General features: G+C 36.2%; 1 protein-coding gene and 1 pseudogene across 10 annotated transcripts in view; one reads left to right on the top strand and one right to left on the bottom strand.

Moving 5' to 3' along the window:
- The window catches only part of BIRC6 (baculoviral IAP repeat containing 6), a 247818-nt gene that overhangs the window by 158694 nt on the left and 75526 nt on the right, over positions 1 to 13598 (bottom strand). For 9 of the 10 annotated variants that reach the window (XR_010730270.1, XM_066266863.1, XM_066266865.1 and 6 more), the window contains exons 11-13: positions 8167 to 8316; positions 3618 to 3843; positions 235 to 395 (exon numbers count right to left, since the gene is read on the bottom strand). Coding sequence is in view for 9 of the 10 variants with exons in the window: in XM_066266863.1 (XP_066122960.1) it covers positions 235 to 395; positions 3618 to 3843; positions 8167 to 8316 (537 nt within the window). In the remaining variant the exon portion in view is untranslated. The remainder of the gene's footprint in view (positions 1 to 234; positions 396 to 3617; positions 3844 to 8166; positions 8317 to 13598) is intronic. The other variant, XM_066266861.1, reaches the window with a different exon arrangement.
- LOC136328609 (cleavage and polyadenylation specificity factor subunit 5 pseudogene) lies at positions 1932 to 2520 on the top strand (annotated as a pseudogene).

Raw genomic sequence — 13598 nt, 5'->3', positions numbered from 1 at the left:
CTAAATTATTTATGTTTATGCAGTTGTGAACAATATTGAGTTACAGAAAAGCTCTAAAATGTTGCCAGGATTAACTTTTGTAAATAAAATCACCAAAAGTACAGCAGGAAAATATCAGGGAGGGGAAGGAGAGAGCAGGAGGGAGAAATCAGCAAACCCAGATAATTAAAAATTATTTTCAAGAAACCAACTACAAGATAAAATCTCCAAATACAAATTTTGATGCATTCTTACCATTGACTTTCCCTAAGCCTGGAGCTTTATTTTTCAGCAATGTCACTTGTATCTGTGGAATATTGGTGATGTTTGAGTTCAAAACAAATTTGAAGTCCACATGTCCAACCATACAAGCTTTAGGTAGAACCAATTCAAAGACATGTTCATCCCAGCTGTTACTGTCAAATAAGACAGAAAATACTAAATAAAGAAAAAAATCCTTCTTCGGCTATAACCATATTATCATTAATATCACCTTTCACACTCGGATTTTTAGCCTCCAACAAAACTTAATGCTTCTCAATGAGATCAGGACAGAAGATAAGCAGCTCCTAACACAGAGGTTAAACACAGGACAATGACTTATCATACCTTAGGAATATACACCTGCTCTGGGAACTGTACAGTACAAAGTATGCTTCAGAATTATCTGCAAATTCCTAAATCTATGAGTAGGAATCTGCATTTTAAAATAAGAACTTCTCATATTTCTTATAAGTGTTCATTCTGATTTATTAATTCAGTACACATATACATGCTGAAAAACAACCCCCCAAAAATCTCCAAACTACACTCCTACACTAAATGCCAGACTCATACCCAAATGTCTACCAGACAGCTCAAATGTATCATAAATTCAAACTTCATGATTATTCACTCCAATCTCAGTAAATAGAAATTCCACTTTTCAACTACCTCACTCCAAAACCATAGTTATTCCTGACTCTTCTCTCAAACTAAATGCTCAATACATCAGTATATACTGTTCTACTTCCAAATCATATTTAGACTCTGACTACTCTTTTCACTGCCTTTATCAACTATCACCATGCTACAAGCTACCATCACGACTGCACGTGGATTACCACAATAACATCAAACTAGAATCCTTGTTTCTATTATTGCCCCCAAACACACACACCACAACCACTCATAATCTACTGTCAACACAGAAGTCTTAATAGTATCCTTTTAATATATGTATAAATTATTTCACCCTTGTACTCAAAATTCTCTTAACATCTTCCCATCTCACTCAGCATAAAAGTCTCACTATGGTCAATAAAGACTTGCATGTTCCCATCACCAGCTACCTTTTCAGACCTCACCTCCTACCACTCTTCCCTACGTTCACTGCAATCCAAAAAAATGGTCTTCTTGCTTTTCCTGGAATTCATAAAATATACTCCTTAGGTTCCTTATATTTGCTATTGCCTCTGAATTAATGTCTTCATGGAGGCCTTTCTTAGGCTTCTTATATTAAAAAAACTGTACACATTATTTCTCTCATTCTCAGACACATCACTTATTTATATTCATACTGTTTTATTTCAATAGCTTTTATGACTAGGTGATGCAGTAGATAAACGCTATCTGTCTATCCCTACAATAATGTAAATTCCATCAGTCATATTACTAGTGCCTACAAGAGTGCCTACACAGAACCAGTACTTTAATATTTATTAAACACTCTTGCTCTCAGCTCTCATGTTAATGGTGGCTAGTGGCTGCCTAGTGGGATACAGATAATTGCTACCCATACCAGGAGTCTCCCTGCCTCCCCTTTCAGCTTGAAGCCACTGCTCGCCAGCTTGTCTGTGGTGTTGCCAAGTGCTTGAAAACTGGCTGGCCTCGGGGTGAGGGTGGGAGGTGTAGGGCAACCACTTGGGCAACAAGTACACCCAGCAGACCAAGCCCTTACCCTGGAGCATATCATGACCCTCAACTTGGAGCACACCATCAATATGTATCCTATTACCAATTAACTTCTGGTACAAAGAAGCCCCTCTATGAGAACTGGTCTGCTGCAACCAGATTTCAGTGTATGAGGGAAAAATTTTATAAAATTGAAATGAGTACAACTACGTAAGGGGTTCTGATTGTACGTAAGCACCAGCTACCCCATGTGTTACTGCTACAGCTGGGAACAACTTTCTTCTAACTATCTGGTGCTGAACTTAAACCAGGAGAAAATGAAGTTGAAGGACTAAAATGCTTAATGACAAAGATACTAAGTTGTCAAAATGGAATTGTCAAACTGGGTCATTGATGATTATATTGGTAACTGGTGGAGACCAAATTTTGAATTTCCTCAGTATTCATATATTCCTGCATATATTACAAAACCTAAGGAACATAAGAAGTTTTTGGTTCAACTTCAAGAGAAAGCCTGTTTGCAGTCCCAGAAACTACAAGCTGATAGATATACCAATGTTTGATTTGTATGACAATGTACCAGGATACAGACCCATCATTTCTAGTCTCCCTCAGCTTTTGAGCCAGTTCAGTTTTATACAGAACTGAATTCCTGCACAATGGTCAAGTAAAAGACGCCACCCCTGTGACAAAAGCTCCATACACTAGATTAAACACAACAGAAAAGCTTTTTGGTTTTTCTTTCCCAACCCAAAAAAGGTCACATACTTTTTGTTGTTAGCATAGTAAAGTTAATCTGAAAAACCAGATAGTGATGTAAACAAATGTGATGTTTAATCTGTTTTTGTTTCTACTCACACATTTTTGAAAATTAAAAAAAGCAGACTTCTATTTGTAGTTTTTTAAATTTCACATCAAACTTGTAAAATTCTGAAATGTATATTAATTACATATTTACAGTAATATATTAAATAACAATAAATTTTTTTTCTTTTATTTTTCTTTTTCCATTTTTCTGGGAGCTACCTATAAACTGATGGAAAGGGCTCATCCTCTGCCAGGACAGAAAAGCAGCTAGTAAGGCAATAAATAAGCAAGCTGCAGCCTTCTTAGGGCAAAAGACTGCTTCTATAGACAAGGAGGGAAAGCATGTTACTCGATGTGTTCCAATGCCTGAGCATATAGCATACTATCATTGGCCATAAGAGTCAGTCAATAGATACTTGTTAAGTGAATGTTCTGCTCAAAACTAGAAGTGTGTCCTACGTAAATATATACAGATGATTGTTTATATTACCCTATTTTTGATGTATCCCAAGGTCTCCTTCTGAGGAGATCCAAACACTGTTTACAAAGAGGATGAAAATTTGGGACTTGCCTAACTGGTGGTGGAGCAGTGGATAGAGCATCGACCTGGGATGCTAAGGCCCCAGGTTCGAAACCCCAAGGTCTCTAGCTTGAGCGTGGGATCATCCACATGATGTAAATAAATTTACTTATAAACACATGTATTTATTTACAAATAAATTTGTGGGTTAAGAGACCCAACTAATTGCAATGGTGAATTACTCTTACTATTTTATCCTACAACTAAGAATATAGTAATTTCCAAAATTAGGGTGACAAAAGAAACAATAGCTATTAATAAAAAGGTTAAGAAAAACAGTAATCTAAGAATTCTATGTTGTCTCTAACAAATATACAATAAGGACTTAAAAATTAAATACCTTGGAAGAATGTTTTACCTGTCAGTTTGTAGTTTCCAAGTTCTAGTGTGCTGAGCAGCATCTCCATGGTGCTGCTGATGCAAATGCTGAGGGTGCCTCCTTTGCTGCTGTTCTTGCTGAACTTCTACCCAGCATGGAGGAACAGTAGCTGAAAACCGTGGAGTCAAAGTCTCAAAGCGGGTTAGCTCCACTAAAGATGTCAAGACGTCAAGGGTGAATGGCTGGTCCACCAATAAGTCAACTCCTTAATAATAGTGAATGCAGAATATGAAACAGGTTTAAAAAACAAAAGTAGTTTTAATTCATTTTTGTCTAGTCAACTTAACACCAATATTCTGAAAGTTAATAATATGGGCTCAGATACCTACATGCAACTAAAGTAACCAGCAGTGACTACAGAACAGTCATAAGAAAAATCCACCTTGAATATTTTAAACTATAGGAAGGATACTAATTACTGGAAAAACCTAAACTCAACCTGTCAGAAGAGTCCTGACTGAGCTTTAATTAGCCCTAAATGAGTAACGACAACAAAAGTAATGGTGCTAAATGCAAGCCAAGCTTACATCAGATCAATATTAATTTTCAGATTATCTTATTTATGAAACAAAACACTAACCATCAGCACAAAACCCCTGCCCTTTAAAAATAGTATTTTTTCTACTTCTGTAGTAGGAAAGAAGAATAATATCACATATACAGTCCAGCATTAAGATTAACAACCAGCCTTAGAGAGATTAAGATTAGTTTTTGGTTTTTTGGTAAATATATGTATTCACATTTGTGAAATGCCTAACATTAGACAAAGCTAGAAGGCTGTTATTCCTGTTCCAATTAAAAGTTTAGGCCCTGGCCAGTTATTTCAGTCAGTTTGAGCATCCTCCCAAAATAACAAGGTTGCAGGTACAATCCCCAGTTAGGGCACATAGGGAAGCAACCAATGAATCAATGAATGCACAACTAGGTGGAACAAAGATGAATGCGTCTTTATCTCTCCCCTCTTCTCTGTTTCTCTAGAAGCAATCAATAAAAATTTTTAAAAAGTAGACTAAAATCTATTAGATAGACTTTGAATATTTTCACAAAGGAAATTGATACCAAATTCCATAAAATTATTACAAGTGTACTTCAAAGCACATTTTTTCTCAAAGCTTAGAGCTTTATAAATCTGACTGTATTAAATTGTTTGTAGGTCAATGTCCCTTCTTTACATAACAGTCTTGCACCAATTAACAGAACACATTCTGAGAAATGCATCATTAGGTGATTCTGTCATTATCCAAACATCATAGCGTACACTCACACAAATTTAGATGGTACAGCCTACTACACACCTTGGTTGTATGGTATGGCCTACAGCTTCTGGGTTACAAGCCTGTATATATAGCACGTTACTATACAAAACAACATGCGATTAAACCAAGCACAAGAAAGAAATAATGGGATCAGAGAACACGGCAAACGTGAGATGCATAAGGCTACTGTCGGTGGTATACAGCATTCTGTTTTCTTTTTCTTTTTTTTTTTATAGTTTTTTTTTTTAATTTTTTGAATTTTTTTATTTATTCATTTTAGAGAGGAGAGAGACAGAGACAGAGAGAGACAGAGAGGAGAGAGAGACAGGGGGGAGGAGCTGGAAGCATCAACTCCCATATGTGCCTTGACCAGGCAAGCCCAGGGTTTCGAACCGGCGACCTCAGCATTTCCAGGTCGACGCTTTATAGCATGCTGTTTTCCAGCGAATGTATTTTGTTTTGTTTTTAAGATTTTATTTATTGGCCTGACCTGTGGTGGCGCAGTGGGATAAAGCGTCGACCTAGAACACTGAGGTCGCCGGTTCGAAACCTTGGGCTTGCCTGGTCAAGGCACATATGGGAGTTGATGCTTCCTGCTCCTCCCCCTTCTCTCTCTCTCTCTCTCTCTCTCTCTCCCCTCTCTCTAAAAATCAATAAATAAAAAAATATATATATAAAAAAAAGATTTTATTTATTGATTTTATGGGGGTGGGAGAAGAAACAGAGAGAGGCAGGGAGAGACAGAGAGACAAGAACACAGAGCTGTTCCTGTATGTGCCTGTACTGGGGATCAAACCAGAAACCTATGCACCTCAGGATGAGGCTTCAACCAACCAAGCTATCCAGCCAGGGCTTAATTTTTTTATTTACAGATCTATTTTTAGAGAAAGAGAGAGGGACGAGGGAGGCAGGGGAGGAAGAGAGAGGGAGAAAAAGAAGTACTCATTTGTTGTTTTACTTAGCTAGGCATTCACTGGTTGCTTCCTATATGTTCCCTGACCAGGGATTGAACCTGCAACCTTATCGTTTTGGGGTGACGCTCTAACCAATTGAGCTAACCAGCCAGGGAAAGCCCAGGGTTCAAACCAGTGACTTCAGTTCCAGGTCAGGGCTCTAGCCACACTGCACCACCATAGGCCAAACCCAGCAAACTTTTTTTATAAGTAGAAAGAGCACACTCTAAAATAATAATTAAAAGTATAGTATAATAAGTACATAAACCCATATCATAGTCATTTATTATGAAGTATTACATACTGTACATTATTGTACATGCCACACTATACATGACTGGCACATAGTTATTTACACCAGCATCATCACAAACAACTGAGTAATGTTAACAAAATATTACAATGGCTAAGAAATCACTAGGCATTAAATTTTTAAGCTCCATTATAATCATATGGGACCACCATCATACATGCAGTCCATCATGGACTAAAACGTTGCTACACGGTGCACAACTGTATTTTACTTCTTTAAAATCTAATTCATAGCTTTTCTACTAAATAGTATTTTTAAGAACTTTATGAAATTCTTCTCCATTATACCAGTAAATTATAAAATACAAAAAGATATAGTATGTTAGCTTTTTAAACCAAGTTGTATAGCTGAATCAAGATATTCAAGTTTTAACTACTGATAGCAGGAGACATAAATTAGTGTATCTCAACCAGGAGTCAATCTTGCCTCCCAAGAGCCATTGGGATGGAAGTTATTGTGTAACCTACTAGAATCAAGTAGGCAGAAGCCAGAGATACCGTTAAAATAGCTTAGGACGTTTCTCCTATAATAAATTATCAAGTTCAAAATGTCAACAGTGAGGCTGAGATTGAGAACCCCCGGCATATAAAGTAGTGAAGGTTATCATATATTATACTAATAATCACTAAATTTAACATGTATTATACTAGTAGTCACTGTTTGCCTTTAGTGCAAAGAAGAATGATCAAGTAACCAAATACAAGTGTCCATCAAATGCCAACTATGTATATTATTTCTATTTAGAATACCTTTGTGTTCAAACACACTTTTCATTATTAATTTACTTCTTTTAAATTCTAGATCTGGAGAATAAAATGTGGTTAAGTGCTAAGAGTAGAACATAAGTATAAAATGTTTAACAGCAGGCAGGCCCTGGCCGGTTGGCTCAGCAGTGGAGCGTCGGCCTGGCGTGCGGGGGACCCGGGTTCGATTCCCGGCCAGGGCACACAGGGGAGGCGCCCATTTGCTTCTCCACCCCCCCCTCCTTCCTCTCTATCTCTCTCTTCCCCTCCCGCAGCCAGGGTTCCATTGGAGCAAAGATGGCCCGGGCACTGGGGATGGCTCCTTGGCCTCTGCCCCAGGCACTAGAGTGGCTCTGGTCGCAGCAGAGCGACGCCCCGGAGGGCAGAGCATCGCCCCCTGGTGGGCGTGCCGGTGGATCCCGGTCGGGCGCATGCAGGAGTCTGTCTGACTGTCTCTCCCCGTTTCCAGCTTCAGAAGAATACAAAAAAAAAAAAGTTTAACAGCAGGCATGACGCTTGAGGATACAGAGCTCAGTGTAACATGTGAAGAGCATGAAATTGAATATACACCATATGAAAGTTTCAGAGTAGGGCAATGAGGGTCTAGATATGCTATTCTAGCTAAATAGCTAGAGAATTTTATCAGCTCTTCAATTCCAGTACGCATTTCACTGACATTACACTTAAATAATGAACTTCCCTTTTTCATATTTTATTCTCCTCCCTAGCTATACCAAAAACTCCTTAATAACCAATATAATGTTTTTACCTTTGGTAACTGAACCAATATGATCAACCTACCATAGATTGAGAACCACTCCTTATTTTAATATTTACAACATTTCCCAACTACTGGAAAAATAATTACTAGTACACAAAAACAAGCCTAGTAAAAGAATGCCAATAAGGAAATGAACTCTGTCAACAAAATAATAAGAGTTTACTACAAAAACTAAAAGAATGTTATATCATATATAATATGTAAGCAAGACTTAGAAAACTTTGAACAACACAAGAATTTGCATTTTTAAAAATCTGAGCCTGACCTGTGGTGGCACAGTGGATAAAATGTTGACCTGGAATGTTGAGGTCGCCAGTTTGAATCCCTGGTCAAGGCGTATATGAGAAGCAGCTACTACATGTTGATGATTCCTGCCTCACCACCACCCCACCGGCCCTTTCTTTCCTCTCTCTAAAATCATTAAATAAAATCTTTAAAACAAATAAAAACAAAAAAAATCATTTGAAAACTTAGTATCATACCTGAAATGCCAGGACTTGAGGGATTTGATAAAGGTTTGGAACCTTCTGAAGATGGTTCTATTCCTTTAGAAAGTGATCCATCCACTAATATATCAGCTTCATCAATATCATCACAGGTTCCTCCAATTTGGAGAAAATGAAGCTCACCACCTACAGTGTAGTAAAAATTCCATCAACACAGATACAAGGAAAATGGTAAATATACAAGTGCACTTTACTTAGTAAAGAAAATTTATTTTAATATCACTTGATAGCCAGATAAAGAAGGCTACCACAGTGACATATCTCCAAGAATTTAGAAATTAAATTGGTAAGGAATTGTAAACTGAAAATTAATGGCAAATTCAAATGTGTGTGAAAATAATTATTCATATAGTATTTACTATGTGTAAGACACTATTTATTTTAAGTGCTTAAATTAATTCATTTCGTCTTCAGAAAAAAATCCTTGAAACAGGGACAATTACTGTGGTCACTTTACAGATGAGATACTGATGCACTAGCTACATGGGATCCGCAGCCCACCCAGTAGTAACGAAGCTAAACAAAGATTTATAATTTCATAATAAAATGAAATCAAATTGAATTTCTATTTCTCATGTGTCTATCATAGGGAAAAAACCCAGAACTTACCAAATTTTTAAGAAAAAAAATGAATAAAAGTATATTCTAACAAGAAAATTTGTTAGATTTACAGAATAAGGAGGACAATACAGCCTCTTCCTGAAAACCAACTGTATATAAACTTGGACAAAACTGTCATTCAACCATGGTGGGTTAGGGTTAGCCATGAAAACCAGCAGATTCTCTGCCAAAGGAGGCTCACTGAATTTGGAGAGGTGTCAGTTTAAAGCGGCTCAGTGGCAACTAAACTGAGGCCCATCAACTTTGCTACTGAAGTCAGGACCCTGTCTGGGACAAGCAAAGCACTAGAAATAAAGAGATTTAACAAAAGACGTGAAAGAAACACAGAGGACTTAGTAAACTCTCCACATACCCCAGAATGATTAGAGGTTGTACACATGTGTAGCAAAGACCAGACTGGGCCCACGCCATCAACACATTCCCAATCAACTAAGCCCCTATGCCTATGGAAGAAAGACCTGAGAGGGCACAACAGAAAAAATAATAAAAAAAAATAAAATAAAAGCCAGAGCACATGTGAACACAGCATTACTGGTAAACTTATTTGGGCACAACCAGTTACCAAAATCGTTCGGTGAAGAGTAAGTAAGCTATGTGGACACAGAGGCAACAATAAAAAACAAGGTTTAGAATTAAAACCAGATTAAAAAAATAAAAAAATAAGAAGAGACATCAGCAACTATATACTTCAAAAGAAACACTTCATGATTTATAGTCCCAGGTAGGTTACCAAAGTATAACAGCCTTTAATAGAGAAAAATCAGAATTAAAAGTTTCTACAATGTTATTTAAAATGTCCAGTATTAAATTAAAAATTATAAGAGATGCAAAGAAAGAGTTAGCCATGCTTCAGAAAAACAAATCAATGAGAAATATCTGAGTGCTCCAGATAAGATTTGGTAGACAAAAACTTCAAAGAAGTTACTGTAAATATTTTTATAAAACAAGAAACCAGATAAGGAGAATTAAAAGACAAATGCTGAAAATGACTTCACAAATAAATCTCAACAAAGAAAATAAATATTCTAAAAAGACAAAAGGGAAATTCTGGAGCTGAAAGTAAAATAACTAAAAAAGTTCACTTGAGAGGCTCAAAGTACATTTGTGATGTCAGTAGAAGAAATCAGTAAAATAGATATAAACCAATATAAATAAAAGAAAGAAAAGACTTTTAAAAATTAAAACCTACCTATGGGACAGAGCAAGTGTAAGAGCAAATTCCAAAAAAAATAGAGAGAGAGAGAGAAGAGAAAGGTATAGAAAAGGGAAATTCCAAAAAAAATAGAGAGAGAGAGAGAAGAGAAAGGTATAGAAAAAATATCTGATGAAATAATGGGCAAAACCTGCTGAAATTTGATGAAAAACATTATGCTACAAATCCAATCAGTTCAATGAACCACAAATAGGATAAAATACAAAGAGATGCACAGATACAGATACATTGTAGTCAAACTGCTAAAAATTCAAGTCCATGAGAAAATCTTCAAAGAAGCAAATTAAAAATAACTCATGACAGACAAGGAAACTAAAATGAAAATTAACAGCTGAACTTATCTGAAACAATGGAGGCCAAAGCCAACAGAATGACCTGCAGAAACAGGTCTACATACAGTTCTACATATTATAATTCTACATACAGCACTATTCTTCAAAAATGAATGTGAAGCACTGGCCGGTTGGCTCAGCGGTAGGTATGTGGAAGTCCCAGGGTTGATTCCTGGTCAGGGCACACAGGAGTTGCAACCATATGCTTCTCCACCCTTCCCTTTCTCTCTGTCTCTCTCCCTCTCCCCCTCCCCTTCCCACAGCCAAGGCTCCATTGGAGCAAAGTTGACCCGAGCGCTGAGGATGGCTCCATGGCCTCTACCTCAGGAGCTAAAATGGCTCTGGTTGCAATAGAGCAACACCCTAGATGGGCAGAGAATTGCCCCCTGGTGGGCTTGGTGGGTGGATCCCAAATCAGGGCTCATGTGGGAGTCTCTCTGCCTCTCACATAATAATAATAATAATAATAATAATAATAATACTGTGAAATAGAGACATTTCAGATAAACAAAGGTTGAGAGAATTTTTTGCTAGCAGACCTGCCTGACAGTGAGTACTGAAGAAAGTTCTTCAAAATAAAAGCAATACCAAATTCTCTCTCTCTCTCTCTCTCTCTCTCACACACACACACACACACACACACACACACACACATAAAAACAATAAATAAAACATTTTTTCTCATTTGTTAACGTTTTTAAAAGATATAGATTTTATAAAATAACCAACACTTTTTGGTTGGATTTATAACTTATCTAAATGCAATATATATGTATAAGGACAACAAACAGTAGCATAAAACTAGGGGAGAAAAAGGATCAGAGAAAAGTTTTCTTATTTTACTAGAATTAAGTTAGTATTATTCCAAAGTAGACTGGTAAGTTAAAACACTAAGAATGTAAGTACAAATATAAGAATGATGCTCCTCAACATTTGAGTGGGGTTATTTCCCAATAAACCCATCCTAAATTGAAAATAACAGTTACGTCGAAAATGCATTTAATACAACTAACCTATTGAACAGCATAGCTTAGTCCAGCAGATCTCTACTGAATGTATATTGCTTTAAAGTAAAGCTCCACTTTAAAGTAAAAGAGTCCTAAGTCAAACCATCTGAATTTGGAAATTATCTACATTTTTTTTAAAAAAATATCAACACAGACACTACTGACATCACGCCAAATGGCATTGTAGGAAGTTATAGGTCTTAGTGCTTCCATCAAAGCAACAGAACTAGAAAAAGCAACTGGAACTCTGGAACCTAACATGACACAACATCCAGAAGTGCCTAATAAAGGAAGACGCTGCTGACTGATCTCCCTCCACATGAATGGCTTCTAAGAACCAGCTGCCATCCTCCATTCATCACCCCTGTCCCAACTGCGAGGAAAGTGACCCACATTTCTGGACTGACTAGCTGTTGCCAGAGTGGGTGTTAAGGACCTTGTTTCACATATATGTGTATGTATATGTGTGTGTATATTCTATTTCCAAATATTAATAAAAATAGCTGCAACAAATCTACTTTTTAGTACACTAATATTTAATACTAAGAAAGTTAACTTAAATCCTTTATTAATTATAAATTTTTATCAAGAGTCAGTGATTCCCCATGAGAGAAAGAGTTTTATGGTATTTGAATAAACTCATACAAGACTGTGTCACGTTCATTTGATTTACAGCCTGCAATGCTTTTTAAAAATCTTACATCTACTTTATGAATTATGATATATACATTTTAAAACATCAACTTTCCTTTGCTTCTTATTGTTATTAATCTAATCTTTTCATACGCATCTTGATTAGTCAATCTTTGAAGAACCAGGGGATAATTTTCAAAGTGGTTAACTTCTCAAGCTTTTCCTTATTTTTCCACTCATTTCGATAAATTCCCTATCACATGAATCACATGATCACTTCCTAGACTTTTCCACTGTCCAATCTCCAAAAAGACATTAATCTATTTTCTGGCTTAAATATTATTTCTCCTCTGAGTTGCCAAAAGCATATTCCATCAAATAGCAATTTAAATCATTATGCACTGATTCCATTTCTGGAAAATACTAGCATCTTACGAAGATGTGACCTGAGGCCCAGACCCTCAGATTCCAAACCCAGCTAAATTTTGGAAGGCAAATGGCAAATTAAATTATTTTCATTTTTTAAATCTTTCAGGTTAAGATTTCAAAAAAAGTGAATGCATGTGTCTTGATTTTGTTACATTCTGGCAGTATAACCTAGATAATCTCTCAGATAACAGACTGTGAAGGTCTGAATGCTGACATGTCATTTATTAGCTCTGTGACTTAGACCAGTTACTTCACCTCTCTTTCCCTCAGTTTCCTTACCTATAAAATGGAGACAATGACAGTACATACCTCATAAATTGATGAGTAATCAAATAACATAGGTAACACTCTTACAACAATGAATTGGCCATACATGATCAATAAGGTCATATTACCTTTCATACAACACAGCATTTTAATGGTTTCTCTAAACTCTAACTCAAAGTTTTATTACAGTAGTTAGTTATTCTGCACTGTTCATTTTTCAAATTTACCCTGTTGGGTTTTTTATATTATTTGAAGATTTTCCCCCCTTGTTATTTCACTTGATGTATTTCAAAAGGATTCTGAGCTACTACATTCATCATGAACCTTCTTTGCTAGTCTCGAAATCTTTTTAAAGAGGAAAATTAGGTTAATCCCTACCAGAACCACATACGATATATAACATTTCTCAAACCCAATTCATCTGCCAACTATTGGCTCTAGTTACATAGGCTTCAAATATCTCCTGGCCCTAAATTCCTATTAAACTCTCACTGGGACTATGTATGTTTTCTGATATTGTTAATCATCCTTTTCAAAAAATGCTTTTTCTCTCCAACTTAAATATAAACTGCTCAAATAAAATTAGGACATATTTTATAGCTTCCTATTCATTTTGAAATATCCCTTAATATTTGTGAGCAGTATATATTGAGAAAAGTAGAAAAAAATTGCATACTCTGTGTTAATCTATCTGGGGGCTCAGATGTTGTAAAACTGCCTATCAGTCACAGTCAGAAGTAAATCGTATTAAAAAAAATTGGCAAAAGTATTAATTACTTCTAACAATTTTTATTTCAGAGAGAAATAAGGACCAAAATCTGTGCCAGAAACTTTACATACATTATTTCACTTAATTCTAACAAGCCGAGAAATAGGCCTTCTTATCCTAGTTTATAAATTTTAAAA

The sequence above is a fragment of the Saccopteryx bilineata genome, chromosome 3 (genome assembly GCF_036850765.1).
Source record: "Saccopteryx bilineata isolate mSacBil1 chromosome 3, mSacBil1_pri_phased_curated, whole genome shotgun sequence".
NCBI lineage: Eukaryota > Metazoa > Chordata > Mammalia > Chiroptera > Emballonuridae > Saccopteryx > Saccopteryx bilineata.
This window is presented reverse-complemented; position numbering and strand designations above follow the sequence as displayed.